Source organism: Cervus canadensis, chromosome 2 (genome assembly GCF_019320065.1).
Source record: "Cervus canadensis isolate Bull #8, Minnesota chromosome 2, ASM1932006v1, whole genome shotgun sequence".
NCBI lineage: Eukaryota > Metazoa > Chordata > Mammalia > Artiodactyla > Cervidae > Cervus > Cervus canadensis.
In genome coordinates, this window is record NC_057387.1 from 95473368 (window position 1) to 95493420 (window position 20053).

Genomic DNA, 20053 nt, shown 5'->3' on the forward strand with positions numbered 1-20053 from the left:
CCATTCCCTTCTCCAGAGGATTTTTCCGACCCAGGGATCAAACTGTCTTCTGCACTGCAGACAGATTCTTTACCATCTGAGCTACTGGAGAAGTCCATATAATGCAGGTACTAGTTTATTTCCATTTTGTAAATAATGTAGAGGTTTTAAAATAACTTGGCTGGGTTCATATAGCTGCAAGCTACAGAGCGAGGATTTGAAGCCAGATTTGTCTGGAGGCTATACCTTTAATCAGTGTATACCTTTGGAGAAGGAAATGGCAACCCACTCTATTATTTTTGCCTGGAAAATTCCATGGACAGAGGAGCCTGGTGCGCTACAGTTCTTGGGGTTGCAAAGAGTCAGACAGGACTGAACACACATACACACCAAGCCCTGTTTCTTCCCCACCCCGCCCCGCTTGTCTACTTTTATTCCTGATCAGACTCTTACCCTCTGCAGGGGCTACCTTTGGAACCTCATCCTCAGGTTCCTCAGGTCCCCGCCAGTGGGGCGAGCTCGGAGTCTGCCTTGGAGGTGTTGCTGGTGCCTGCTTGGGAACGTGGATGCCTCTGCTTCGCAGAGCTCTCCTGGCAGGGCACAGGGAAGCAGCAGGTGGCCATGTGCTGTTTGTTCCCTGAGCTGGCTCCCATAAGATTACTACCTCTTCTCCATGTCACCTTCAGTGTGGAAGCCTCCTTGGCCCCTTCCTTTAAGCTGAGGTTCACCTCTCTGAAAAAGAAGCCTGGGCATTGCTGAACTATGTTGATCTCTGCAAAAGCAAGATGCATTTTCTCCTGAGGTCTGTGGCAGTCAACTCCCAAATGAAGCTTATTTAATAAAGGAATTGGTTCCAATTGAAAAAAAAAGTGTATACCTTTAATAAATCCTGCCTCTCTATAAATATATGTTATTTTGTATGTATTTAAAAATTAATTAATTATTTTGGCCGTATCAGGTCTTAGTTGTGGTGTGCTGGCTTCTCTCTAGCTATGGTGTGAGAACTGTGGAGTGCGTGGGCGCTGTAGTTGTGGCTCACTGGCTCAGTAGTTGAGGCATTCAGGCCTAGTCTAATAATTTTTATTTATTTATTTAATTTATTTGCTTTTGACTGTGCTGGGGTTTTGCTGCAACCCGGGCCTTTGTCTAATTGCCGCAAGTGGGGGCCACTTTCTGGTTTCCATTCATGGGCTTCTCACTGTGGTGGCCTCTCTTGCTGCAAAGCAGGGGCTCCAAGGTTGTAGGCCTTAGTAGTTGCTGCCAGCAGGCTCATCAGCCTTGGCTCCCAGGCTCCAGAGCACAAGCTCAACTGTTGGCCCAGGCCCAGCTGCTCTGTGGCAGGTAGGATCCTTCTGGACTAGGGATAGAATCTGCGTCTCCCATGTTGGCAGGTGGCTACTGAGCCACCGGGAAGCCCCCTTGTGTGTTTAAAAAATACATTTAAAAAAATGAAAATGGTATCATTCTATAAGGATAGTCCTATAATTTTTTTGTAGCTTCTTAAAAATTGTTTTCATTTCAGTTTTAATAATACCGTGAACTACAACTTGCTTCTTTCCACTCCCACTCAGTATTCCTTTTTTTTAGCCTATTTTATTTTTTAAACTATTTCTTTTAATTGAAGCTTAGTTAACTTAAAATGTTGTATTGCTTTTAGGTCTATAGCAAAGTGATCCAGTTTTACATATATATGTATATTTATTCTTTTCCATTATAGGTTATTACAAGATATTGAATATAGTTCCCTGTGCTATACAGTAGTCCTTATTGTTTATCTATTTTATATGATGTTGAAGCTGAAACTCCAATGCTTTGGCCACCTGATGCGAAGAGCTGACTCATTTGAAAAGACCCGATGCTGGGAAAGATTGAGGGCAGGAGGAGAAGGGGATGACAGAGGATGAGATGGTCGGATGGCATCACCGACTCGAAGGACATGGGTTTGGGTGGACTCCAGGAGTTGGTGATGGACAGGGAGGCCTGGTGTGCTGCGGTTCACAGGGTCGCAAAGAGTCGGACACGACTGAGCAACTGAACTGAACTGAAGTGTGTATCTGCTAATGCCAAACTCCTAATTTACCCTGCCCCTTCCATCCCCTTTGGTACTGTAAGTTTGTTTTCTATGTCTGTGAGTGTATTTCTATTTTAAAAGTAATTTCATTTATATCATTTTACTTTCAGATTCCACATATGTGACATCATATATTTGTCTTTCTCTGACTTGCATCACTTAACATGATTATCTCTAGGTCCATTCATGTTGCTAAAAATGACATTATTTCAATTTTTATGGCTGAGTAATATTCCATTGTATGTGTGTATGTATCACACACACACAACTCCACATCTTTTTTTTTTTTCAATTTTATTGGAGTATAGTTGATTTACAATGCTGTATTAGTTTCTGCTGTACAACAAAGTGAATCAGTTATGCATATACATATATTCACTCTTTTTTAGATTCTTTTCCCGTATAGGTCATTACAGAGTATTGAGTAGAGTCCCTTATGCTATACAGGAGGTCCTTATTAGTTCTCTATTTTATATGTAGTAGTGTGCATATATCAATCCACATCTCCCAATTTTCCCTCTCACTCTCTCCCCTCTAGTAACCATAAGTTTGTTTTCTATATCTATGACTCTGTTTCTGTTTTGTAAATAAGTTCCTTTATACGCTTTTTTTAAATTGCACATTATACCACATCATCTTTATCCATTGATCTGTTGAAGGCCTTAGATTGCTTCCATGTCTTGGCTATTGTAAATAGTGGGGCAATGAACATTGGGGTATATATATCTTTTTTTTCTTTAAAAAATTTATTGAAGTATAGCTGATTTACAGTATTGTGTTAGTTTCAGGAATACAGCACAGTAATTCCATTATACATATATATATATCTCTATTCTGTTTAGGAATCTTTCCCCTTATATGTTATTAAAAAGTGTTGAATATAGTTCCATGTGCTATACAGTAGGCCCTTACTGATTATCTGTTTTATATATAGCAGTATATATCTGTTAATCCCAAGCTCCTAATTTATCCCTTCCCACCTTTCCCTTTTGGTAATCATAAATGTGTTTTCTATATCTGTGGGTCTATTTCTGTTTTATAGATAAGTTCACTTGTATCTTTCTCTTTTTTTTAGATTCCACATATAAGTGATATCATATTTGTCTTTCTCTGTCTGACTTACTTCAGTTTGTATGATATCTCCAGGTGCATCCATTTGCTGCAAATGGCATTCTTTCTTTCTTTTTTATGGCTGAGTAATACTTTGTGTGTGTGTGTGTGTGTGTGTGTGTACATATGCTACATTTTCTTTATCCATTCCTCTGTCAATGAACATCTAAGTTGCTTCCATGTCTTGGCTATTGTAAATAGTCCTTTAATGAACATTGGGGTGCATATATCTTTTCAAATTTTAATTTTTTCTGGATACATGACCATGAGTGGGATTACAGGATCATATGGTAGTTCTGTATTTAGTTTTTAAAGTAGCCTCCATACTGTTCTCCATAGTGGTTCTACCAATTTGTATTCCCACCAACAGGGTAGGGGAGGGTTACCTTTTCTCTACATCCTCTCCAGCATTTATTGTTTGTAGACATTTTGGTGATACCCATTCTGACTGGTGTGAGGTGATATCTCATTGTAGTTTTGATTTGCATTTCTCTAATAGTGATGTTGAGCATTTTTTTATGTGCCTGTTGGCCATCTGTATGTCTTCTTTGGAGAAATGTCTATTTAGATCTTCTGCCCACTTTTTGATTGGGTTTTTCTTTTTTTTTTTTTTGCTATTGAGTTGGATGAACTGTTTGTATATTTTGGAGATTAATTTCTTGTCAGTTGCGTTGTTTTGAAAATATTTTCTCCCATTCTGTATTTTTCTTAAGTTTCTTTTTGTTTTCCATCTCTGTCTAAATTGTAATCAGCCTGGCCTTCTTCTGCACTCAAGTCCTGATTTTCTTTTCTATGCAGATGACTAGCTTAACTCCTTTTAACTCTTAGTGGAAAAAACACTGAACTAAGTAATAATGAAATGGAGAAAGCTTGAGCTTTGGTGCTAGGTGGACCTTGATTACAGTGCTGATTCTACTAGCTGTTTTTCCTTAGACAAGTTACTTTACCTCCTGAGCCTACATTTCTTTTTCTGAAACTTGGGGGAAATCCTCAAAAAAATCCTCAAAATACACCTACCTGGTGGTATATTTTGAGGATTAAATGAGAAAATGCTTGTGAAATTCTTGGTGATTTAAAAAAAATTTTTTTTAAGCTATTAATATTCCCCTTCCTTGCTGTAGAGGATCTTCAACTCTTAGTGCATATAAGAATTTCTGGGAAACTTGGTAAAAATTCCAGGCCTCACTCCAAGAGTGAGTAGTAGGTCAAGGTTGAGACCCAGGAATCTGAGTTTTAAACAAAGCCCTTGGGTAATTTTGAAGCAGATGATCAACTTTTAGAGAAGCACTATCCTTGATTCCATGTCTAGCTTTGCTAGTAAATAACTTAGAGCTGTGGGCACATAATTTCCACTTTCTGGTCCTTGTGTTTCTTCAAATATAAAATGAACTTTATGGTCTCTATTGGCTGTAAAATTTAAAAAATGTTGATCTTATAATGCTAAATTTTTGAACTGGTGATCTGTTGCCACTTCTTGGCAGAAGTTCAACAGAGGTACTTTAGGAACTTGGATTATTCTTCTTTCTATGAAGACTGGTGAAACTAGCTTAAGCAAAAGTAATTTAAAGATATGGGGATAGCTCGTGAAACCTTAAGCCAGGATGCAGTTAGGCCTCAGGAATCAGGGACTAGATAGAGCACGTTAGGAAAATCAAGAAGTTCTTGCTGTCTCTGTCTTTTTTTCTTTACAAATTGGCCTCAATCCCTTGGCTTTTTCTGCCTTCAAGGATGCTTGGTAGAAAATAGACATGGACAACATCTCCTGAGTTTACATTGCTTTCATTTTAGAAAGCAGCCAGACTGAGGCTGGAATATCTTAATTCCAATTCCAAATTGCCAGGAAAGAAAATGTGATTGGTCCATATTGGGTAGAAGGCCACCAGCTTTCGCTATAGCAGGGGCATAGTGTAAGGATGGTCCTGTGAGCCGTGCCGCTATTTCTCCATGATTGGAGGTTGGTAGAGATAGTCTGAGTTAGGTATTCATAACATTTACAAAAGCATTTCACTACTTGTAGGATCACAATGTAATATTTTGCATAGGACTCTTATAATTGATTCTTTTTTAAGAGCTTTTTTTCAGTACTAATTTAATTTTAATTTTATTATTTTATGTTGGAATATAGTTGATTAATAATGTTGTATTCGTTTCGGGTGTACAGCAAAGTGATTCAGTTATACATATACATGTGTGTATGGTTTTTCAAATTCTTTTCCTGTTTAGGGAATTACAGAGTATTCTGTGCTGTACAGTATGTCCTTATTGGTTATCTATTTTAAACATAGCTGTGTGTACATGTTAATCCCAAATTCTCAATCTATCCCTCTCCCTCCCCCTTCTTCTCTGATAACCATAAGTTCGTTGTCTGAGAGCCTATTTCTGTTTTGTAAATAAGTCTGTTTATATCATATTTTTAGATTTGGCATATAAGAGATACCACATGAAATTTGTCTTTTCTGTCTGATTTCATTTAGTATGATACCTCCAGGTCCATCCATGTTGCTGCAAATGACACTATTTCATTCTTTTTAGTTGCTGAGTAATATTCCATTATATTTATGTACCACATCTTTATCCATTCATCTGTCAATGGACATTTAGGTTGCTTACATGTCTTGGCTATTGTAAATGGCACTGAAATGAACATTAGGGTGCATGTATCCTTTTTTTTTTTTATTTTTAATGTGAAAAAATTTTTATTAGTTGGAGGCTAATTACTTCACAACATGTATCCTTTCGAACCATGGTTTTCTCAGGTTGGAGAAAAAATCCCAGGAATGGAATTGTTGGATCATATGGTAGCTGTATTTTTAGTTTCTTGAGGAACCTCCATACTGTTCTGTATAGTGACTGTACCATTTCTACCAACAGTACAGGAGAGTTCCCTTCTTTCTACACCTTCTCCAGTATTTATCTGACTGGTGTGAGGTGATATATAAATTTGTTTATTTTTTACTGTGCTGGGTCTTTGTTGCTGCACAGGTTTTCTAGTTGCAGCAAGCAAGGTCTACTCTAGTTGCAGTGCAAGGGCTTCTCTTTGCAGTGGCTTCACTTATTGTGGAACATGGGTTCTAGGGCACTTGGGCTTCAGTAGTTGCAGCACGTGGACTCAGTAGTTGCAGCTCCCAGACCTCAGAACACAGGCTCAGTAGTTGTAGCGAACAACTTTTAGTTGCTCCACGGCATATGGGATCTTCCTGGATCTGGGTTCAAAACCATATCTCCTGCATTGGCAGGCAGATTCTTTACCATTGAGCTACCAGGGAAGCCTGATATCTGTAGCTTTGATTGACATTTCTCTAATAAGTAGCAATGTTGAGCATCTTTTCATGTGCTTTTTGGCCATCTGTATGTCTTTGGAGAAATATCTGTCTTGATCTTCTGCCCCCCTTTTTTTTTAATTGAGCTGCATGAGCTGTTGTAAATTTTAGGGATTAATTACTTAGTCGTTGCATTGTTGGCAAATATTTTCTCCCATTTTGTAGGTTGTCTTCTTCTTTTTTTTTTTTTTATGATGTCCTTTGCTGTTTAAAAGCTTTTCAATTTAACTTGGTCCCATTTGTTTATTTCCATTATTCTAGGAGACTGATTGAAAAAGTAATTCTGTAATTTATGTCAAGTGTTCTGCCTATATTTTCCTCTAAGAGTTTTATAAGTGCTGGGAAAGCTGGACAGCTACATGTAAAAAAAATTAAATTAGAACATTCTTTAACACCAAACACAAAACTAAACTCAAAATGGATTAATTAAACCTAAATATAATTGATTCTTGTGGGAAAAAGTAGTAGAGACAGACTAAAAGAAAACATGGGCTTTTGTTTTTATTCTTAGTCAGGTACAAGAGTGGTAGAGCCTTCTGTAGTCATTTCTGCTAGACTGGGTTGTTTAATCAAGAGTGGCTTTTTAAATTGCCTTTGGATATAGTCCTTTTCTTTTAAAATTATATAATTTTGAAATGTAAAATATTTGTCATCCTTGTTTTATACATTTGAACTTGACTTTTTCAAATGAACAGAAAATTATGTGAGACTGTGAAGGGCTTTGGCAAGAGTATAGGTTTTTGAATCAGACAGTCTGGCATTTTAGTTTTATCTCTGTCATTTAGTGACTGTATGATTATTTGGCCTCTCTGCAAAATAAGCATTATAATCTTTGTATCATGGGTTACTTGAGAATCAAATGACATAACATATGTACAACTCTCATACTGTTTCCTAGATAGTAGGTGCTCAATAAATCATGGCTATATCATTGTTTTTTGAAGGTAAAGGCATAAAGTGTTTTTTAGATCTGAAAATCAGTAACTAGAATATAAGAGAGGCAATACTTTTACATTAATAGTTTACTGTATGGAAGTGTTTAATTTTTATTAATGGTTTTAATGAAACATTATTTTGATCTCTTGTTTAGTGTCAAGCCAGAAGAGAAGTAAAACTCAACAAAAACTTACTATGTATGGAATTCATTCTTAAAAGAAGAAAAAAGTGATTATTGAAGACTATGGATCGGAGCAAACGGAATTCATTTGCAGGATTTCCTCCACATGTGGAGCGTCTTGAGGATTTTGAAGGAGGTGGTGGAGGGGATGGGAACATGACCCAAGTGGGAAGAATTTGGCCCTCCTCATATCGAGCTCTTATAAGTGCCTTTTCCAGACTGACACGTTTAGATGACTTCACCTGTGAAAAAATAGGGTCTGGCTTCTTCTCTGAAGTGTTCAAGGTGAGTGATGCCATAGTTTTTCTCATATTGTTTTGTTGAAGGTCAGTTTCACTGCAGAGTTCACAGCTGTGTTTCATTAGGATGTAGGCTTTGCCTTGTCAGGATGCTGTGGATCTTGAGCAGTATTGTAAACTCCTCTTGAGCTATCTATTAACTTGTAAGATATTTTATTTATTTTGATTATGAAAATAATCCATGCTGATCAAAAATTAAAATAAGGTAGGAGCTTCTTCCACTCCTCCAGAATTTTTCATCATCCAAAATGGAAACTTTGTACACATTAAAAAAAAACTCCCTCTACTACCCTTCAGTTCAGTTCAGTTCAGTCGCTCAGTCGTGTCCGACTTTTTGCAGCCCCATGAATTGCAACATGCCAGGCCTCCCTGTCCATCACCAACTCCCAGAGTTTACTCAAACTCATGCCCATCGAGTCGGTGATGCCATCCAGCCATCTCATCCTCTGTCGTCCCCTTCTCCTCCTGCCCCCAGTCCCTCCCAGCATCAGGGTCTTTTCCAATGAGTCAACTCTTCCCTTAGCCCATGTTAATATCTGTTCTACTTTATGTCTCTATGAATATGTCTATCCTAGGAACCTCATATAATGGAACTGTAATATTTGTCCTTTTGTGCCTGGAATTCCCTTGTCATCCAGTGGTTAGGACCTGGTGCTGTCACTGCTGGGCCTGTGTTTTATCTGTGGTTGGGGAACTGAGAACCCATCAGCCCTGCGGCATTGCCAAAAAAAAAAATTTTTTTTTTCATTCAATATTTATTTATTTATTTGGCTGCATCAGGTCTTAGTCACTTCATTCAGGATCTTTCTTCGAGGTGCATAGACTCTCTAGTTGTGTCCTGTGGGCTCCAGAGCATGTTGGTTCATTAGTTGAGGAGAACATGCTTAATTGCTTTACATTGTGTGGGATCTTTCCTTTCTTAAGTAATTTTTGTTAATTTTATTTTCTAGGATATAATTAATCTTACTTAAAATTTCAGATCTGTGGGCATAAATACTGTATGTAATTGATGTGGCACAGATTTTTTGTTTCCGCAGTAGCTGTATTTTCCTTCTTCCATATTAATAGATCTTTTAGTTGGACACACTGATGTCATTTCCTAGCTTTGCTTATAGCTAGGTTTAACTATATGAGTAGTTCTGTCCAATAGGGTGTGAGCAGAATTGTTGTATGGGAGCTTTTGGAAATCTTCCTTTGCCACTTCTTATATCCATTTTTCCTTTATATTTGCTGTTATACATTTTTGATCATAGTGTGACCCTACAAATGGAGGCCATCTGTGGCAGAGCAACAAGACAGAGCCTGCATCTTCCAGGCCTACAGGGAAGAGAGCTGCCTGGTTCTGTACTGTCTCCTGGAGTCTCTTTGTGAGAAAAAAATTCTTAAGACTTTTAAAATTTGGTCCTCTGTTTGCAGCCAAACCTAAGTGTAATTAGTGTAATTTGTACCATATCAATGTCTGCCTCCTTCCTCTAATATAGTTTATTTGTGTCTTCTATTTTTAAAATAAAACAACACAAATTTATTTTAGGTTTCTTCTCAAAGGATTTGCTTAGAAAAAAAAAAGTTGAGCTCGTTGGGAATTCCCTGGAGATCCAATGGTTAGGACTCGATGCTTTCACTACCAAGGTCTGGGTTCAACCTCTGGTCGGGGAACTAAGATACCATAAGCCACATGATGTGGCCAAAAAAGAAAAAAAAAAGAGCTATCCTTTATTGATAAACTGAAGGCTTAAGAAATATAGGATTCTGGGACCTTGGGATAGCTATGAAGTCTCTTTGGTCCTGCCTTTGCCCTTGTACCTGTCCCAGGGGGTTCGTCTCTGTTTCCACACCTGTTGATAACTCCACCCTGGGCAGAACCTGGCAGTCAGATTACCTTTGGTTCTGCTGATTATCTTCTGTTTGTGTTATGGTTCACTATTTTCTACTTATATCTGTATTACTTTCTTTCGTTTACTTTCTTATTAGATCTAGTGATGTTTTGTTCTTTTTGTAGCTTTTTGAATTTTATTCTTATCTCAGTTTTTCCCAGTAGTTATTATTTTCTCGTATATACACTTAAGCTTTAAAGTTTCCTCTAGACTTGGCCGTATCACAGGTTTTCAGTGTGCTCTCATCATTTCTAAATGTAGTTTGGTTTGATTTCGTTTTGATACAAGAATTATTTAAATGAAATTTTAAAATTTCTACATGGTGAATTTTCTTTTGGGTAATTATTTGATATTTAATTTCTAATTTTAGTACATCATGATCACAGAGAATGGCTTATATGAAGTCTGTCTTTGGAATATAATTTATTCTTAAACATATTTATTTATTTGGCTGTGTCGGCTCTTTCTTTTTTTCTTATTTATTTATTTATTTTTGGCTCTTTCTTTTTAATTATTTCACGTATTTATTTTTTTGGTTGCTCTGGCTCTATTGCTGCCTGTGGGCTTTTTCTAGTTACGACGAGCAGGGGCTATTCCTCTTTGTTGTGGTGCACAGGCTTCTCACTGTGGAGGCTTCTCTTTTTGCGGAGCTCAGGCCCTACGCACATGGCCCTCAGTAGTTGTGGCTTGAAGTCCCCAGGGCTCGTGGGCTCAGCAGTTGTGGTGCATGGGCTTAGTTGCTCCACAGCATGTAGAATCTTCCTGGACTAGGGATCAAATCCATGTTTCCTGCATTGGCAGGCAGATTCTTATCCACTGCACTGCCAGGGAAGCCCTGCGTTGGGTCTTAATTGCATTATGCAGGATCTTTCATTGCAGTGCAGGGACTCTTGAGTTGTGGCACAAGAGTTCAGGAGTTGTGGTCTACCAGGACTTAGTTGATCCTCAGCATGTGGAATCTTAGTTCTGAGACCAGGGATTGCACCTGAGTCCTCTGCATTGCAAGGCACATCCTTTTTTTTTTTTTTTTTTTTTAATAAAACAAAGTTGTTTATTTATTTATTTTTGGCCATGCAGGGTCTTCATTGCTGCAGACAGACTTTCTCTAGTTGCAGTGTGTGGGCTTCTCTTTCAGTGGCTTCTCTTGATTTGGCTCAGAGACTCTAGAGCAGGTGGGCTCAGTAGTGTAGCTTGCAAGGTCTAGAGCTCAGGCTCATTAGTTGTGGCACAAGGGCCTACTTGCCCTGTGTCATGTGGAATCTTCCTGGACCAGGGATCGAACCCATGTGCCCATGTGCAGGCGAATTCTTAACCACTGAACCACCAGGGATGTCCAACAAGGCAGATTCTTAACCGTTGAACCATCAAGGAAGCCTCTGGAATATAGTCTAGATTTTGTTTTGGTATAGTACAAGGTCAGATTTTTTTGAATGCCACAAATATATTTGAAACAAATATGAATTTCTGTTTTGTTTGATTGCATAAAGTTCTGTGTATTAGATTAAGCTTTTATATTGTTATTCAAATATTATATGACCTTATTTATTAAGTCTATTTCTTTGAAAAAAGTCTATTAATATTTCCTAATGTGTTTATAGATTCTCCTTGTGTTTCTGTCAGTGTGGTTATTTTGTTTATAGTCCATTTTGTGAAGTATTTATTAATAGAAATTGATGTTTATTATTGGATTGTATGCTATAGAGTATATATTTTATAAATGCTACTTTTCTATTTTTGACCCACTTTATGCTGTTAGCTTTGATTTCTACTTTATCTGATATCAATATTATGTACCTTCTTCCTCACTGTATGCATTTATCTGTTGTTTTGGTTATTATTTTCCCAGTATGTCTTTTTCTGTCTCTATTTTTGTTCTGTCTGTGATAGTACATTTTCTATGTGTGTCCTGTGAAATAGTTTTATATTTAATTTTTTGATCTGATAGTGCATTTTCTATGTGTGTCCTGTGAAATAGTTTTATATTTAATTTTTTGATCCAAAACTAAATTTGCCCATAAAGAGACAGAGAAATTATAATCTGTTTATATTTATTGTTATTACTTCTATCTTTACACTGAATAAACTCTTAAATGATAATTTAATGTGTATAGAATTTAGGACAGTATTTTCTTTAGCACTTTGAAATTATTCTTCCCTTTTTTCTTTTTTTAATTCACCTCTGCTGTTGCTAAGTTAATTGTTAGTCTGGTTGTTACCCTTTTTAGTTAATCAGCCTTTCCTTTCTTTTTAGAGTTATTTTTTTCTTCTTTGTTCAGTTTTTATTATATTGGTCTCGGAGCTGATTTATTTTTATTTATTCTGCTTAGAATGTGGTTTACTCCTTCATTTTGAGAACTCATGTGTCTTAAATTCTAGAAAATTCTTGGACATTTTATCTTTTAAAATTCTGCTCTTTTCTTTGGCCTCTTAAGGTCCCATTACATGCATATTGGATTGTCTCATGCTATCTTTCATGTCTCTTAATTTTTCTCTCATGTATTTATTTCTTTGCCTTTTTATGCTATTTTTTTTTTAGGGGGGAGTGTGGTGGTGATTTTCAGCCTATTTTCCTATTTCCTTTCTTTTCATTTGAGGCCTACTCTATTATTGAAACTGCCTTTGAGATTTTTTAATTTTAGTTGCTATGTTTTTCTTTTCTAGGCTTTCTCTTTTTTTGGCTTTTTTCTTTTAGATTTCATTAAGATACAGTTGGCATATAACAGTGTATTAATTTTCAGTGTACAATATGATTTCATATGAATATATATTGTGAAATGATTACCATAATAGGTCTAGTTAACATCCATCACGTCATGTAGTTGCAGATTCTTTTTTTCTTGTGATGAGAGTTTTGTAGACTTTCTATTTGTTTTTCTTAAATGCACTTCTTTTTTGTTTCAAATATCCTGTTCCTGCTTTTCTTTGAACATCGAATTTTGTGTAATTTTAATTGAATTTATTTTAAAAATCACATAGTATAAACTTAAAAGGTATAAAATGTTATTCAGTGAAAAATCATTTGCTTTTTTCTGCCCCTCAGTTTTCTTCTCTCTAGGTAACTGGTATTCAGTGCTTTCTTGTGTGTCCTTCTAGAGATATTTTGTACTTATGTAAGCAAATACATGTATGTCTGTATGTGTATGTGTGTGTGCATGTCTCTATATCAATTATCTATTATTTACCTACTTACTTACCTACTCCATGGTAGAGGTAGTGTAAGTTCTATGAGGACAGGTTTCTTTTTTAAATCTCTTTTTATCTCTGCACTGCTGTATCCTGCGTGCTTAGAATTCTACATGGCATATAGTACTCATTCTTCTACAAGTATCTTAGTTTTGTAGAACTTCTTTTTATGTGTGCTATGAATTATATTTTCTAAGATTGTAGTGCTTTTTAAGCTAGTTTTTAACAATTTTTGCAATGTAGAAATAGTTCAGTTTGTTTTTTATTGTCTTGTTTCTTATTTAAAAAAGCTCTCTGTATTCCTATGTTATAAATAACATTATAATTTTTTTCTTATCATTTTTGTGGTATTACTACTTATGTTTAAATGTTTGATCTATCTGGAATTTGTTTTTTAAGATGTCTGCTCAGTTGTACCAGCAATATTTAATGTATATAATGTTTTTCTCACTGATTGGAAATGTCACCTTTATTCTATCCTGAATTTTCCTCAGTATGTATTTTGGTGTCTTTCTAGACTTTATTCTGTTGCATTGGCCTGTCTACCATAATACACTGTTATAATAATTTAATCATTTCAACTTTATTTTAATATCTGGTTAGTCTCTAGTCTTCTTCATCATTATTATTCCTTTTCCGAATTTTCTTTGCAATTCTTCCTTATTTTTATTGTGAGTTTTAAAATGAGTTTGCAAAAAAAAAATAAAATGAGTTTGCCGATTTCTAAAAATATCCTATTATCCTTTTATTGAGATTTGAATAAATTTATAGATTAATTTAGAGAATTATTATCTTTATGATAGTGAGTCTTTTTATATAAGCATATGGCATACCTTTTCATCTGTTCAAGTATTTTGTGTCTCTTTGTAGACATTAAAATTTTTACAAAAATTCCACATTCTTCTGACGTTGGATATTCATTTTCTTCTGTTGCAATTGTAAATGTCAGTTGCACTTCCGTTATATCTTCTGTTGTTTGCTTGTGAAGACTACTAATTTTTACACATTAGTCTTTGATGCATCCAGTGTGCTGAATTTTTTTTAATGTTTGCAATAGATTTTTAGTTGATTTACTTTGATCTTCCAGATATATAGTCATATCTGTGAATAATGATAAATTTATTTCCCATTTTTTATCTCACTTTTTCTCAATAAACAACATTGACTAATACTTCCTAAAGTGTTAAAAAAAATAGTGGTATTTGATATCTTTGTCTGTGTTCCTGACTTTAATGGGAATACCTGTAGTGTTTCCTAGTTAAACATGATATGATTTGGGGGCTGAAGTAGATATTTCTTTTTCTAGTTGATCTTCAAAATTGTAATAAAAAAACCTCCTGTTTTGTTAAGAACTATTTTTATGCAGTATGGATGATGACTTTTACTGTATGTCTTTTCAAAATCTCTAGTATGATGGTTAATTTTATATGTTGACTTAACTGGGCCAGGTGGTGCCTAGATATTTGGTCAAATTTTATTCTGAGTATGTCTGTGAGAGTACATTTTGAATAATATTATCATTTGGATCAGTAGACTGAGTAAAGCAGATTGCCATCCCTAATGTGGACGTTAGTCATTCAGTCATGTCCAACTCTTTACGACCCCATGAACTGTGGAGCCTGATAATTCTCCAGGCAAGAAAACTGGAGTGGGTTGCCATTCTCCTCTCCAGGGGATCTTCCTGACACAGAGATTGAACCCCGGCCTCCTGCATTACAGGCAGATTCTTTACCACCTGAGCAATCATTTAAAGGCCCAAAAAGAACTAAAAGGGTGACCTTCCTGTGATGAGGGAATTCCTACCTGACTACTTTAGGTGAGATATCTGTATTTCCTTGCCTTTGGGTTGAAACCGAAATACTTCCTCTTCTTAGGCCTTGGGCCTGCCATCTTCACTCATCTCACATGCTGGTAAAGTAATGCTCAAAATTCTCCAAGCCAGGCTTCAACAGTATGTGAATGGTGAACTTCCAGATGTTCAAGCTGGATTTAGAAAAGACAGAGGAACCAGAGATCAAATTGCCGACATCCATTGAATCATCGAAAAAGCAAGAGAGTGCCAGAAAAACATCTATTTCTGCTTTATTGACTATGCCAAAGCCTTTGACTGTGTGGATCACAACAAACTGTGGAAAATTCTGAAAGAGATGGGAATACCAGACCACCTGACCTGCCTTTTGAGAAACCTGTATGCAGGTCAGGAAGCAACAGAACTGGACATGGAACAACAGACTGGTTCCAAATAGGAAAAGGAATACGTCAAGGCTGTATATTGTCACCCTGCTTATTTAACTTCTATGCAGTGTACATCATGAGAAATGCTGGGCTGGAAGTAGCACAAGCTGGAATCAAGATTGCCGGGAGAAATATTAATAACCTCAGATACGCAGATGACACCACCCTTATGGCAGGAAGTGAAGAAGAACTAAAGAACCTCTTGATGAAAGTCAAAGAGGAGAGTGAAAAAGTTGGCTTAAAGCTCAACATTCAGAAAACTAATATTATGGCATCCGGTCCCATCACTTCATGGCGAATAGATGGGGAAACAGTGGAAACAGTGGCTGACTTTATTTTTCTGGGCTCCAAAATCACTGCAGATGGTGATTGCAGCCATGAAATTAAAAGACACTTACTCCTTGGAAGGAAACTTATGACCAACCTAAACAGCATATTAAAAAGCAGAGACTACTTTGCCAACAAACGTTCATGTAGTCAAGGCTATGGTTTTTCCAGTGGTCATGTATGGATGTGAGAGTTGGATTATAAAGAAAGCTGAGCACCAAAGAACTGATGCTTTTGAACTGTGGTGTTGGAGAAGACTCTTGAGAGTCCCTTGGACTGCAAGGAGATCCAACCAGTCCATCCTAAAGGAGATCAGTCCTGGGTGTTCATTGGAAGGACTGATGCTGAAGCTGAAACTTGAATACTTTGGCCACCTGATGCGAAGAGCTGACTCATTTGAAAAGACTCTGATGCTGGAAAAGATTGAGGGCAGAAGGAGAAGGGAATGACAGAGGATGAGATGGTTGGATGGCATCACCAACTCAATGGACATGGGTTTGGGTTGACTCCGGGAGTTGGTGATGGACAGGGAGGCCTGGCGTGCTGTGGTTTATGGGGTCTCAAAGAGCCGGACACGACAGAGTGACTGGACTGAACTGAAAGCTCAAATTCAAAAAACTAAGATCATGGCATCTGGTCCTATCACTTCATAGCAAATAGATGGGGAAACAGTGGAAAGAGTGAGAGACTTTATGTTTTTGGGCTCTAAAATCACTGCAGATGGTGAGTGTAGCCACGAAATTAAGAGATGCTTACTCCTTGGAAGAAAAGTTATGAACAACCTAGATGGCATATTAAAAAGCAGAGACCTTTTATTAAAGGTTTTGTTAAAGATTTATTAAAAAGCAGAGACCTTTGCCAACAAAGGTTTGTCTAGTCAAAGCTATGGTTTTTCCAGTAGTAATGTATGGATGTGAGAGTTGGACTATAAAGAAAGCTGAGTACTGAAGAATTGATACTTCTGAACTGTGGTGTTGGAGAAGACTCTTCAGAGTCCCTTGTACTGCAAGGAGATCCAACCAATTCGTCCTCAAGGAAATACAGTCCTGAATATTCATTGGAAGGACTGATGTTGAAGCTGAAACTCGAATACTTTGGCCACCTGATGCGAAGAGCTGACTCATTTGAAAATACCCTGATGCTGGGAAAGATTGAAGGTGGGAGGAGAAGGGGACGACAGAGGATGAGATGGTTGGATGGCATCACTGACTCAATGGACATGAGTTTGAGTAAACTCTGGGAGTTGATAGACAGGGAGGCCTGGCGTGTTGTAGTCCATGGGGTCACAAAGTATTGGACACGACTGAGCAACTGAACTGAACTGAACTGCCATGTTTTGGACTGGAACTTATGCCATTGGCTCTCCTGGTTCTCAGGGCTTCAGACTCAGACAGAAATTACACGACTGGCTTTCCTGCGTCTGCATGTTACCAACTGCAGATCTTGGAACTTATCAGGCTCTTATAACTGTGTGAGCCAATTCCTTGTGATAAATATTTTTGTCTCTGTATATATCCTGTTGGTTCTGTTTCTCTGAAGAACTGTAATACATATGATGATGCATTTATTTTTGTCTTTTCCTGTCAGTAAAGTGAATTATATTAGTAAGTAGTCTAATAGTAAACTATCTTTGCATTCCTGGTATATTATTCTTTAATGAGCTGCTACCTTCTTTTTGCTGGGATGTTTATATCTGAATACTTATGAGAATAGGCTGTGTTTTTCCCTTTTATGCTTCTGTTTTTAGGTTTTGTTAGGAATGTTATGCTTGGTTCATAAAAATCATTTGGAAGTTTTTTCCCCTATGCTTTGGAACAATTGAAATATTATTGGAATAATTTACTCCTTGAATATTTGATTGAATTCCTCTGTCAAATTTTGGCCAAGTACTTTGAAAATTTTTTTTGTCCTTCTAGTTTAACTGATGTGTATAAATTTTTGTTTCTTTTAAGTCAATTTCAGTAATTATATTTTACTAGAAAATTATTGTTGAGATTTCCCTGCTGGTCCAGTGGTTAAGAATCTGCCTGCCAATGTAATGGACACAGGTTTGATCCCTGATCTGGGAAGATCCCACATGCCACAGAGCAGCTAAGCCCATGCATCACAACTGCTGAGGCCACGTGCCGCAACTGCTAAAGGCTGCATCCCCAGAGCTCACGCTGTGCAACCACAGGGGCCACTGCAATGAGAAGCCTGTGCACTGCAATGAAGGGTAGCCCCTGCTCTCTGCGGCTGAAGAAAGCCTGTGCACAGCAACGAAGACCCAGTGCAACCAAAAATAAGTAAATAAAAATTTGAAAAAAGAGAATGTTATTATCAGTTTTCTAGTAGATTTGCATAGAGATGAGTAAATTTTGACCATTAAGCTTTTTTTTTTTTTTTTTTTTTAGTCCCTTTCAGATTAGGTGCAAGTCTTAGCATGTGGATATTTTACTATTTGGTCTTTTGACCTGCTGGTATTTCGTTTTTTCTGTGATTTATAATTTTATATTGAGGGCCTATATTCAGGGAGATAGGTTTTACCTTGCAGTTTTCTAGGTTGTGGATGTGTTTTAATATGCAGATCTGACATTGTTTCTGCTGGGTTTGTTTAGGTTCTGCATCTGAACCTAAAGGATTTATTTTAATTTCTTGGGTCAGGCTTCTGTATACTGGTATAGTACAAATCTCAATCCTGAGCCTGATTTCATAGTTGGCTCTTTTTCCTCATTTAAGGCATCCAGCATTATCCCACTGTGAATGCCTGTTACTAAATAGGAGAAAGCTTATTAATTGAAGAAAGCTAGTTAAAAGGGGAAAAAGTAGAAGCAGTGACAGATTTTATTTTCTTGAATTACAATATTACTGTCAACAGTGACTGCAGCCATGAAATTAAAAGTTACTGCTCCTGGGAAGGAAAGCTGTGACAAACAGCATATTAGAAAGAATGTTGCCTATGAAAATCTGTATAGTCAAAGGTATGGATTTTCCAGTAGTCATGTATGGATGTGTGAGTTGGACTGTAAAAAAGGCTGAACTCGGAACAATTGATGCTTTCAAATTGTGGTGCTAGAGAAGACTCTTGAGAGTGCCCTGGACTGCAAGAAGATCAAACCAGTCAATCTTAAAGGAAATCAACCCTGTGAAGTCCCAGTACTTTGGCCCCCTGCTGCCAGCTGAGTCAGCTCATTGGAAAAGAACCTGATGCTGGGAAAGATTGAAGGCCAAAGGAGAGGTGGTGGCAGAGGATGAGATAGTTAGATAGCATCACAGACTCAATAGACATAAATTTGAACAAACACTGGGAGATAGTAGAGGACAGAGGACCTTGGTGTGCTGCAGTCCATGGGGTCACAAAGAGTCAGACACGAATTAGCAACTGAACAGCAACAACAGAAGTTAATTGTATTTTATGGTATTTTAGAAAATTATTAGTTTAATTTTATGATGAAAATATCATTGGGAAAGAGAGGAATAAATATCTTTATTTTTTCTCACATGTAGTATTCTGATACAGGGTTTGGCAAATTGTAGTCTTTTGACCAATCTTGCCTGCCTCTTGCATTGGTAAGTAAGTTTTACTGGAACACATCTACACTTATTTGGTAATGTATGTTCTATGGTTGCTTTTGTGCTACAGTGACAGAGTTGAGTAGTTACAACAGGGACCATATAACTTCAAAGCCCAGGATATTTATTGTCTGTCCCTTTACAGAAAAAGTTTTCCAACCTCTGGTCTAATAGCTCTGTAGCGCACAGCTAGGTGATGGTTAGTTTTTATCTTTGATTACAAAGTACAGATGATTACAGAGCTGTAAAGGTCAGGTAAATAAAAAATGTATCAGTAGCAATAAAAGAAAATATTTAACTTCTGGTGTGGGAGGTATAAATTATGCAGGTATCTTAAGGACTTTTAGTTGCCTTAGATAGCAAAAGAAAACTGGATGATGGATGACTTCATATTAAAGAATGTGAACTTTTTGTGTTTTTTTTTTTTTTTGGCTGCACCACGTGGCATGTGGGATCTTAGTTTTAAAACAATTCCGTTTTAGGATTTAGGACCCTCTGGTCATTCATCCTTAAGAATAGATTTTAGTTATATTAATCTGTTCAATTTAGTTCTGAAGCCTGTCTTTAGATAAGTAACAAAGACTACTAGGCTATATGTTATGAAGGATAGAAAGCCATGACTATCAAACCTCATGGTATTTATTGTATACTTTGTGGGTCAGTAGCCCCATGAATTACAATTAGATAATTTGTCATTTTCCTTATTTTTGGCCACAACATGCGGCATGTGGGATTTTCCCCAACCAGGGATTAAACCCAGGCCCACTGCATTGGAAGTGTGGATGCCAGTGTACCACCAAGGAAGTCCAGAAATAATTAAGAATGATGAACTAGGGCAGTTGTTCTCAACTGGGGTCAGTTTTGCCTTCCTAAGAGATATTTAGCAATGTCTGGAGATATTGTCACAACTGGGCAGTGGCACTACTGCGATCTAGTGGGTAAAGGATCCACTAACAGTTCTACAATGCACAGGATAGCCGTCCACC

The 20053-nt window shown here is 37.0% G+C and overlaps 1 protein-coding gene across 2 annotated transcripts in view; it reads left to right on the forward strand.

Moving 5' to 3' along the window:
• The window catches only part of TESK2 (testis associated actin remodelling kinase 2), a 134271-nt gene that overhangs the window by 25360 nt on the left and 88858 nt on the right, over nucleotides 1-20053 (forward strand). For both annotated transcript variants that reach the window (XM_043461494.1, XM_043461495.1), the window contains exon 2: nucleotides 7571-7882. In XM_043461494.1, the coding sequence (XP_043317429.1) occupies nucleotides 7661-7882 (222 nt within the window). In that variant the 5' untranslated portion in view covers nucleotides 7571-7660. The remainder of the gene's footprint in view (nucleotides 1-7570; nucleotides 7883-20053) is intronic.